The sequence below is a fragment of the Mchenga conophoros genome, linkage group LG13 (assembly GCF_057382185.1).
Source record: "Mchenga conophoros isolate Kocher_MC1m ecotype Shallow Benthic linkage group LG13, M_conophoros_male_GT1.1, whole genome shotgun sequence".
In the NCBI taxonomy this organism is placed as follows: domain Eukaryota; kingdom Metazoa; phylum Chordata; class Actinopteri; order Cichliformes; family Cichlidae; genus Mchenga; species Mchenga conophoros.
In genome coordinates, this window is record NC_140538.1 from 18,577,843 (window position 1) to 18,588,540 (window position 10,698).

The 10,698-nt window shown below is 45.0% G+C and overlaps 1 protein-coding gene across 1 annotated transcript; it reads right to left on the bottom strand.

Annotated features, from left to right (window-relative positions):
• Window positions 1-4,400, bottom strand: gdf10a (growth differentiation factor 10a). Its single transcript, XM_085296953.1, has 3 exons — window positions 3,904-4,400; window positions 1,215-2,368; window positions 1-1,073 (listed from the first exon to the last, which is right to left on the bottom strand). The coding sequence occupies exons 1-3, from the start codon at window positions 4,145-4,147 to the stop codon at window positions 882-884; spliced, it is 1,590 nt and encodes a 529-aa protein (XP_085153079.1). The 5' UTR covers window positions 4,148-4,400; the 3' UTR covers window positions 1-881.
• Between the last annotated feature and the right edge of the window lie 6,298 nt (window positions 4,401-10,698).

Consider the following 10,698-nt stretch of genomic DNA (forward strand, 5'->3'; position numbering starts at 1 on the left):
TTTGGATTAAATTATGTCTTTATTCTAACTTATAGAATGCTACCTTTTCATAATTTAAACAATACACATGTACAATCTCATCTAATCATACATATAATCTAACCATGAGAAATTATCTTTTTTTTTAAACCAAGTTTCACATTTAAAATAGAAAAATATTTCTGGTTTCATTATAACATTCTTGAAGTGTTATGAGGGGGCGGGTGGGTGCAAATGAATTCCAGATGCTCTCCACAGTTCATTGGATACTTCCTTTTTAAGATATAAAGAGCAATAAAGTACAATATCTTGCAACGTCACATATATGTACAATGTGGCGTGATTAGTTTAAAAGTAGGAACAGCTATACAGAGTATGTAAAAATGCATACATTTTTCATCATCTCCACTGTTTGTATGTTTTCGCATAAGCTGCCTGATGACACAGTAACAGTCTCTTACTTAAAGTCTTTGCATCCAAAGAAAACGTGAACACAAACTCACTGTGAGCTGTTTGAAAAATAAGTACATTCTGCCATTAAAAACAACAAAAAAAATCCCTTAAATATTTCTGTCCATGAAACATCAATATTATTTCAAACAGAATGAAAACTACTGGGCTTTTTATGTATTTCTTTTCTGTTACACATGTGGAGCATCAACTTTACATGTGTGACTCTGTTCCTCTTGCGGGCGCAGATGCCAGACAATGTGTCTCTTCAACTCTGCTGCCCCGGGACAGAAGAGATGGAAGTAATTTCACTATAGCCTATGTTCCTCTAGGAATAATGACAGCCAAAGTGACTCTGTTTTTCAATATCAGGAAACCGCTTAACAGAGGTATGGTTGTGTCCATGTTAGTCCAGTTTTTCTGTTTCTCTTCAATCTGTTTCCAGCTCTTTTTTATCTGCAGGAGCAGGACTGGACAGTCATGTTAGGATAAACCTTGAGCACTGGGTTTCTGGATTCATCCTGGTAGAGCACAGCCAGGGGACTCATATTTTCTGGTACGCAGCAGGGCTCAGGAATCCCAGGGATAATTCCAACTGCCCGGACTATGCTCTGAATGGTGGCATGGTTAGTTGGCTTCACCACCTGGAAAAGTTTGAGTGAAGGAGAAACATGCAAATGAGAAAATAAATACGAGAGATTAGAAAGTGCACATTAAGGTTATCAGTGTAGCTCACGTGAACCAAAAGAACCTACATAACACGGCTTGGATGATTGTGCTCCTACCTTGGGCATGGGAAAGCCACATGTGCCAGCACAATAGTAAGCATCAAAGGCTTTGGGTGCTATGACCCACTCATTCCAGCCAATATCTGTGAAATCCACTCTGAGGTTCCTCCTCGAACAGCCTTTGTGCTGGGTGTTACTCCACTGCCGCCTCCTGGCTTTGCGCATTGTTTGTTCATCAAACCTCAGAACAGGTGACAGTGTATTTGTGCTTCCCTTGTGCTTCTTTCCATCTTTTCCCTCATTTCTCCTCTCATGCATTTGCCCATCACTGACAGTCAGTTTGTGGCTATCTTTGAGATTTTCCACAGTTGAATCATTGGTTTTGATGCCCTGTGATGTTCTTTCTCCATCTTTCAAAACCTGAGATTCATGCGCTTTTCTAACTTGCTCCACATCTTTTTCCTCCTCGCTCTTCCTCTTCTTTTCCTTCCTTCCTGGTTTAGTCTTGTGTTTGAGTGTCAGGTACCATGTGCTCTTCCAAAGGTCATCTTTCCTGTATGAATCAGGTCTGTAGTCAACCTCGGGCAGCTCATTGTTCTGGATGGGGTCAGAGAGCAGATTTGCTTCCCTTCTCACGCGTCCTTTCACCTCTGGTGAGGAGTTAGGTCTGTGCAGGAGCTGAGAGGAATATGAGGGCTCTCCTCCCTCGTTAAACGGGTCATATCTCTGTAGGCTTGCAGCCACACTATTGGGCTCGTCTAAGGCTTGGTCATTTGCATACAGTAACAGGTAGGGCATACTGCCAGCAGAGAGGATCTCCTCTGGTTTCGTCCTGAACTGTTGCCTTAACTCCAGTTCAATTGACACCAACAGATGACCCCTGTCCCGCGCCTCCTTAATGACCTGGGTCACATCTTTCATCTGCCACACCCCTCTCCTGTGGGGGTGGAAGGTTACATTGCCTAGAAATGACCCCATTGACCCAGATCTGACCTCTGACCCAGAGGAGAAGGAATAAAGGAGCAAGCTGATAGACAGAGAAGGGTGCACGGCTGAGGAGCGGCAGGTTGAGCTCTTGAAGCGTTTACAGAACCAGGGTTTTTGATACGAGTGTCTGTTCAGCAGGAAGTGGAATGTGGCAGAGAGGATGACCTCTGAGTCCTGGAGGGTTGTAAGGTTTAGTCGGTACATCATCCTGTGGTCAGCAGAACCTGCAAAAATAATCAATCAGCCAGTCAGTGTGAGGCAGGCAGGTGAAAAGCACTCTGCAAACTTTTGTTTTATTCCATTTCACCGTCTTAAAATCCAGAAATGCTTTTTGCAGATTTACTCAGAAACAGTTTTGCAGTTTTTTTTTTTTTTTTAAATCACTCTTAAGCTTTTGAGTGCTGTTTTTTGGAGTGGATAATTTAGCCTAAATTAGTCTGACTTTCTGGATGTTTGACTTTTGGGACAGTACATATACTGTGATTAGAAAATAGAAACATCTGCCAGCACAGGCAATGGCAACAGGAACTGAACCTTATTTGAACTCAGGCATTTGAGCTTTAAGTGATAATCTAGATAAAGTTTGATTGACTCCGATGGAAACGAACATTAATGAATTCCCACATGAAAAGGAAAGGCATTTGGAAAATGGTTAACATATTACAGCGAAAGCCCGTATCTGTGGTAAAATCTAAAAGAAATGTGGGACAATTAAACACCTCTCTTTAAACTGTTGTGTTACATGACTGAGCTCAGTGTCTGGTGCACAACTTCATTGCTTGGTAGGATTTCAGAAGGTGCCCTTAAGAGGAACCAGACTCCGCGGATCTGGCTGGCAAAGGTGGAGGGGTGGAGGGGGCGGCGGGGAACAGAGAGCTACATATTCATGATGAACATTTACTTCAACAGCAGAGTTATTGTTCATTGTGTAAGAGTTCAGCGGAAGTATAGACTGACTCAAAAGATATACATTACCCTGGAATCGCCTGCATATGGAAATGCTTACCTCAGTTTCTCTTAAAGCTTCCCCTTAAGTTTAATACAGCCTGCAGTGTCTACCCAGACACCAAGACATAATCAACTGTTTTAACAGATATTACATTGTTGCAAAAAAAAAAAAAAAAAAAACCTCCTACATCTCTGCTTGGGTTACACCAAGCTTTTGCAGTAAAAATACACTAGTGTTATGATATGTTATCTGAGAGCTATGTAGGATGTACGTGCCTGTGAATTGTGTTTATAAAAACAGCAGACAGAGAGGGACGACTGTGCTTTAATTCTCTCGACTCCAGGACGTTACTCTTGTCCTGTATTAACCGCAGAGGCCGACTGTCCCTTAGGTTTCACTGTGATATATTTTACCGGACACTGCACGCAGGGAATCACGTGCATTCTTGCGCGTCTGTCTGGGGTAATTGATCAGACTGTGCGCACAAGGGGCACAGCTGCTACCACAAACACAGCGTGCCCGCAGTGTCCCAAAATCATTTAAATACATTCTCAGACTGTTCCAAAACAATCGCACCTATTTAAAGCATCTGGACGAGACACGCAACCCCAGAGTGTTTGCACTTCTAATGGTGAGGATCAGACACTTCTCCCAACACATTTATATGTTTGTGTTGGATTAGAGTTCCAAGAATAACCCACACCTTTATTTTATTTTTTTAAATTTTTGATTCCATTATTAAATATAAATGAAAGCTTTTGGAGCTCTTCTGATTAAGGCTATAGATTGAACGCTGTTATTTTCACACACCTTGGCTAGCTCTGAAACTCCTAACGGTGTTTCCCTCTTTCAGGCGGTTTTCCTTGTTGTATTTCTCGTACAACCTGTACATGTGCTGAGAGACCACTTCCTCCCCCAGGTCATCCGAGAACTGATTCGACGAGGGCTGGAGGAAATTGCCATCTTCGGTTACTGTCCTAAACGATGCTGCGCCCAGGAAACAGTTAAACATCACCAGGAACAGGTGCGAGGAACTCGTGCCGAGAGCTGCCATTTCAGTGTTGAAATGAAGGCAAAATTTAAAAAAAAACCCCCAAAAAGTCCAAGAGGCAAAACTATCCAAAGTCGCGCCAAAGCAATCCAGACTAGAAAAGCAGTGCGCAAATGCTGCACCTCTCCTCTCACTTTCACCAGCGCGTCTCTCTCTTCTCTGTCAGCTGTGCAGGACCTGGATGCTGAATGTTTTAGTCCGTGGCAACAGTTAGAGCTGCTACTTTTACACTTGAGTCTCTGTGAGCGCCAGAGGCTTGAGGGGGTTATACCGGAGCGGTGAGAGGCGCTGACGTATACTCATGTGAGCCAACGAGTACTCGGCAGAGCGCGGAGCCAGAAGTGGAGGTCATGATGTTCACCCCCCCCCCCCCCCTCCTCCTCCCCCACACGCGCGCACGCACACACAGACTCTGATGGTGTTGTTGTTGATGATGTCCTTATGCTCTTTTGCATTAGTGAAACACAAACACAGATCAAGTTTCAGGAGTAAACTTGAACTCAGTTGTTTAGCAAACTCAACAAACTGTGTTTTTTCTATTTGTGGGCAAAGTAATTCCACCTCACAATTTCCAGCTCACCACATTATTTCCAGTAACTGCTTTTGACACGCTCTCAGTCACACATAATTAGCATAGAAATACCTACAATAATAGTCTGACCAACCACCCAAGGGCTATTGTTAGGACAGTGATCCACATTTTATGCTGTGTGCTGTTTTTCTCCGTGTGCGAGAGAGAGAGAGAGAGAGTTGGTAGTGAAAGACTGTGAGATGAAACTCTTTTGAAGGACTTACTGTGATTTTATTCATGGCAAACAGAACATGGCCTCTGCTGGGGTTGGTGGATCTAAACTCAGCAAAGTCCTCTCTCTGCTGTGTATGTATTTTTTTTTATTTTGTGTGTGTGCATGTGTGCATACAAGCTATTTCCAGTGTGTGTCTCCACTGTCTGGAGTTCTGTACCAACAATGCTTGTTTTGTGGAAGTGGTGGTCTCCAGCAGAGAGGCTGTAACTAGCTGGGCCTCTCGGGTTATTCTCCACACACGCAAAAACACACACAAACACACACACACACAAAAGCGTGCACGATAACACGTAGAGAGAGCTACTTAGTACCTTTCTGGCCCCCAAGGGCCCCACAGGATACTCTTTTTCAATATGTTACATAGAAGCAATAGGTCCTAAAGTTGGACCCTTCTCATGATTTTCTTGAAATGTGTGTGTGTGTGTTCATACATATTAGTGTGATAGCAGAGGAGCATTCTGTTGGATGTGGCGTGCTTTAGACTTTTGTCATAGCACACAGATACATGAATGCTTTGTCTCTCTTCATACCATGTTGAGTTAAAAAACAAAACATGATAAATGGCTGTGGTCATTTATCTGATTGCAAGAAAACTCATTTTAAAATGTCATCTTTAAAAAATAAGAACTGTGAGAAATCCAGTGAGGATTTAAAAGAGACGTTTTATGAATGACCACTCTATAAATCAAAACTCATGGCTACGCAAACAAACTGAACAATATGCTATTGCTTCTTTGGAAGTTATATCATTAGAAAAAAGTTGCCTAACTGCAAACTGTCTTTCCCTGTTATTAACAAGCCATTAAACACTTCTTTCATTATGACAAAATGGGAGTGTCTTGTTGCTATAATTTAAACCACCACATGGTTATAAACAAAGAGATCTTTTGCATTTAAGACAAAATGAGTGGCTTGAGACAAAATACAGTTATTCCTACTGAAACACGTTAACATCTTGAAAATAACACAGAGAGAGACGGAAAGTGATATGTGGAAAAAGGGCGTTAGGTTCAAAATAAATGATCCCGTGGAGAAAAAAAACCCAGCCCAATCTAAGTTTACGTGTGAGGAAGACAACATGAAATGGCTGTGAACTCTAACGCTGAATATGTAGGGCAGTGTGAGATTAATGTTGGGCATTACATTAATGCTGCTCTCTCCATCATGACTATGAGGACAACAGCCTTGCTATGTGAGAAAACCCCCACAGAGAAACCGCCATAATCTAAAACTAACTGTTCAACCCCACATATGCGAGTAGTCAGACTCACACTGAGATCAGAATTCACACATTTTGATTTTAATAAATATAACCAACTTACATGCATAACAGCCTTTATCAGGATAAGTGTGCTGCAGTGATATGCAGTGAAGTGACCTTAAAACCAGAAGTAGCGTTAAAAACACAAGTAAAACTGCAGAAACCAACACACAGCATGCATCACTGCACTGTCATGGCAGAGTGAAGACATCCCTGCATCTCCTATTATTGATCATTTAATTGTATTTTATCAGAGGGATTCCAAACTCCAGAGCCTTCAGGAACTCGGGGCGGACCTCATCAACACCAGGGGCTCTGCCACCAAGGAGTTGTTTAACTGCCTCAGTGACCTCGCCCCCGGAAATTGGCGGGTCATTCCCCTCATCCCCAGACTCTGCTTCCTCCTCGGAAGACGTGTCAGTGGGATTAAGGAGGTCCTCGAAGTATTCCTTCCACCGCCTGACAATTTTCTCAGTCGACGTCAGCAGCGCTCCGCCAGCACTATACACAGTGCAGGTAGAGCACCGCTTTCCCCTCCTGAGACGTCTGACGGTTTGCCAGAATCTCTTCGAGGCAGCCCGAAAGTCTTTTTCCATGGCCTCTCCGAACTCCTCCCACACCCGAGTTTTTGCTTCAGCCACTGCCCGAGCCGCATTCCGCTTGGCCTGTCGATACCTGTCGGCTGCCTCCGGAGTCCCACAGGCTAACCAAGCCCGATAGGACTCCTTCTTCAGCCTGGTGGCTCCCTTCACCTCTGGTGTCCACCATTTGGTTCGGGGATTACCACCACGGCAGGCACCAACCACCTTGCGGCCGCAGCTCAATGCAGCAGCTTCGGCAATGGAGACGCTGAACATGGTCCATTCGGACTCAATGTCCCCAGTCTCCCTCGGAATGCTGTTGAAGCTCTGCCAGAGGTGTGCGTTGAAGATCTCGCAGACTGGGGCCTCAGCTAGACGTTCCCAGCACACCCTCACTACGCGTTTAGGTGCACCAGGTCTGTCCAGCGTCTTCCCCCGCCACCTGATCCAACTCACCACCAGGTGGTGATCAGTTGACAGCTCAGCCCCTCTCTTTACCCGAGTGTCCAGAACATATGGTCGCAGGTCTGCTGATACGATTACAAAATCAATCATCGACCTACGGCCTAGAGCATCCTGGTGCCACGTGCACTTATGGACACTCTTATGTTCGAACAGGGTGTTCGTTATGGCCAAACTGTGATTAGCACAGAAGTCCAATAACAGAGCACCGCTCGGGTTCAGATCAGGCAGGCCGTTCCTCCCAATCACGCCCCTCCAGGTCTCGCTGTCGTTACCCACGTGAGCATTGAAGTCTGCAATGTTGCGTGGAGATCAGGGGCAGTACCTGTGGACTGGCAGACCGGGGTGGTGGTCCCCATCTTCAAGAAAGGGGACCGGAGGGTGTGTTCCAACTACAGGGGGATCACACTCCTCAGCCTCCCTGGGAAAGTCTATGCCAGGGTGCTGGAAAGGAGAGTTCGTCCGTTAGTCGAACCTCGGATACAGGAGGAACAATGCGGTTTTCGTCCTGGTCGCGGAACACTGGACCAGCTCTTTATCCTCTCCAGGATACTTGAGGGTGCATGGGAGTTTGCCCAACCAGTCTACATGTGTTTTGTGGACTTGGAGAAGGCATTCGACCGTGTCCCTCGGGGTGTCCTGTGGGAGGTGTTGCGGGAATATGGGGTGTCTGGCCCATTGCTACGGGCCATTCGATCCCTATACAACCGTTGCAAGAGCTTGGTTCGCATTGCCGGCAATAAGTCGGACTCGTTCCCGGTGGGTGATGGGCTCCGCCAGGGCTGCCCTTTGTCTCCGGTTCTGTTCATAATTTTTATGGACAGGATTTCTAGGCGCAGCCAAGTACCGGAGGGCTTTCGCTTTGGTGGCCTCAGAATCTCATCTCTGATTTTTGCAGATGATGTGGTTCTGTTGGCTTCATCGGGTGAGGGCCTCCAGCTCGCACTGGAGCGGTTCGCAGCCGAGTGTGAAGCAGCGGGAATGAGGATCAGCACCTCCAAATCTGGTTCTCAGCCGAAAAAGGGTGGAGTGCCCACTCCGGGTCGGGGATGAGTTCCTGCCCCAAGTGGAGGAGTTCAAGTATCTCGGGGTCTTGTTCGCGAGTGATGGGAGAAGGGAGCCGGAGATTGACAGACGGATTGGGGCTGCAGCTGCAGTAATGCGGACGCTGCACCGGTCCGTCGTGGTGAAGAGGGAGCTGAGTGTAAAAGCGAAGCTCTCAATTTACCGGTCGATCTATGTCCCTACCCTCACCTATGGCCACGAGCTGTGGGTAGTGACCGAAAGAACGAGATCGCGGATACAAGCGGCAGAAATGAGCTTCCTCCGAAGGGTGGCTGGCCTCTCCCTTAGAGATAGGGTGAGAAGTTCGGCCATCCGGGAGGGGCTCAGAGTAGAGCAGCTGCTGCTCCACATCGAAAGGAGCCAGCTGAGGTGGTTCGGGCATCTGACAAGGATGCCCCCTGGGCGCCTCCTGGGTGAGGTGTTCCAGGCATGTCCCACCGGGAGGAGGCCCCGGGGCAGACCCAGGACACGCTGGAGAGATTATATCTCTCGGCTGGCCTGGGAACGCCTTGGTATTCCCCCGGATAAGCTGGAGGAGGTGGCTGGGGAGAGGGAGGTCTGGGCCTCTTTGCTTAGGCTGCTGCCCCCGCGACCCGGCCCCGGACAAAGCGGATGAAAATGGATGGATGGATGGATTCCAAACTCCAAAACATGCAAACATTATTAGAAATTGCCAAATACTTTATGTATAATCTGGATTTTTGTCAAAACTTTTGTAAAAAAATTCGTAGATGCACTGATTCAAAGCTACTAGACTAGACTAGTTTTATAATCCAGGTCTGGAGCGAAAGTTGTTACTGTCTACTGATCTCTGCAGCAGCACTGAACTGTGAAGCCCCACTCAGGCTGTGTTACAGGGCCACGGTGTGTTATAGTTTGTTCAACATGGAGGTCCACTCGTAGGGCCGTCCAAACCAAACAGAACTTGTGCTCTACTCTCTGTGGGGGAATGGAAGAGTGTGAGGAATTAACATGCTTGTGTGTGTCTGAGTCTGTGTGTGGTGCATGGACTGATGGTGTATCTGGAAGTGCTCCTAGTTTAGCACCTTTGCATGTTGGGTGAGAGTTTCTGGTTCCAGAGAATAACACTGGGGGTCTAATGGATGTTTGTGCATCAGCATGGGGAATTTGTTAGGGATCAACTATATGCTAGTCATCCTCTAGTACTGATGTTTTGGTTTCTCAAAAAAACCCACAAAGTGATGTTTATATATTTTTGATGGGCGGGTTAAATGTCATGTCTTACACTAAAATTAATAAAGAATGGTTAGTTTATGGCTAATATTTGTGTGTTGCATGTTTTTAGGCTTGACATGGTATTGATATTCTCCATTTGAATGTTTTAAAGAAAACATTTCAGAAATATATTCAACAATTTTGTTTAAACGCTTCAGTATCTATCCATATAAGTTTTTTTTTTCTTTTAAATTTCGTGCCTGTGTTATTATATTTTCAGGTTGTATGTTAGCCCATATCTCCTATTCTAATGAACACAATATCCCATGAACCTCTGGTGAATTTCTTCACACTTGGACCAAATGTTCTCTTTGACTTAAGGATGAACTGATCATAATTCATTATTTTGTTATATCTTGACATTAATTTATTAATGATTCAGTCTAAAGGGATGAAATGACAAGTTACTACAGCCACAAACTTCAATAAAGGAAACAAACTAGTCTTATTTTTTTTTTCTTTAATTCAATCTGTTTTGACAATATAGTGTATGTCCTTCACTGACATTCTCAGTCACCTGAGGAGTTGCTCTGCTGTTGTGCCTTATACATTGCACTACTACAGAAGCCATTGACATTAAATCATCAAATATGAAATGTCCACCATGCTAACCTTGTTATCCATCCATCCATCTGTGACCAAAAAGACCAACTGGAGCACAAAGTGATCACAACAAGTGTGGCTAAATGCCACTCACTTACTGCCATGGACTGCCACCAAACACACTAAACTGTAACAAATTACAGCAAAGCAAAATAACAATGTGCTTCGATGGAAGGGCAGCACAACAACCCAGCTAAAACGCACTAAAGAGAGTTTGCTCAGTCACAGTAAATACCTTAACAAAAAAAACAAAAGAAGAAAAACCAAAAAAGAACCAAACAAAAAAAAAAAAATCCTCTGATGTTTAGGCTTGCTAAAAGAGTCCAAAATATCCCGGATGAGCCCCCATTTATGTTTCAAGCCGGCTCAAAAGCCACAATGTAAAGTGGAGACAAACACCAGACTTTGTAAAAACATTGGTTATATTTTAAATTACTTAATGATCTCATCTAAAAATGACAGCCAAGAGAGCGTGGCGAGTTCTGGCGTGAAGAGGCGCCTCCCCTCCAAGCTGATCTTTGGCTTTTATCCGCCTCTCAT

What these genes read in the sequence shown, in the direction of transcription:
- gdf10a (XM_085296953.1), bottom strand. Translation starts at nt 4,147, where the DNA reads ATGGCAGCTCTCGGCACGAGTTCCTCGCACCTGTTCCTGGTGATGTTT. An exon ending in GAGTTTCAGAGCTAGCCAAG is followed by an intron (nt 2,369 to 3,903) that starts GTGTGTGAAAAT and finishes TTATTTTTGCAG; the next exon opens with GTTCTGCTGACCACAGGATG. An exon ending in GTGGCTTTCCCATGCCCAAG is followed by an intron (nt 1,074 to 1,214) that starts GTAGGAGCACAA and finishes AAACTTTTCCAG; the next exon opens with GTGGTGAAGCCAACTAACCA.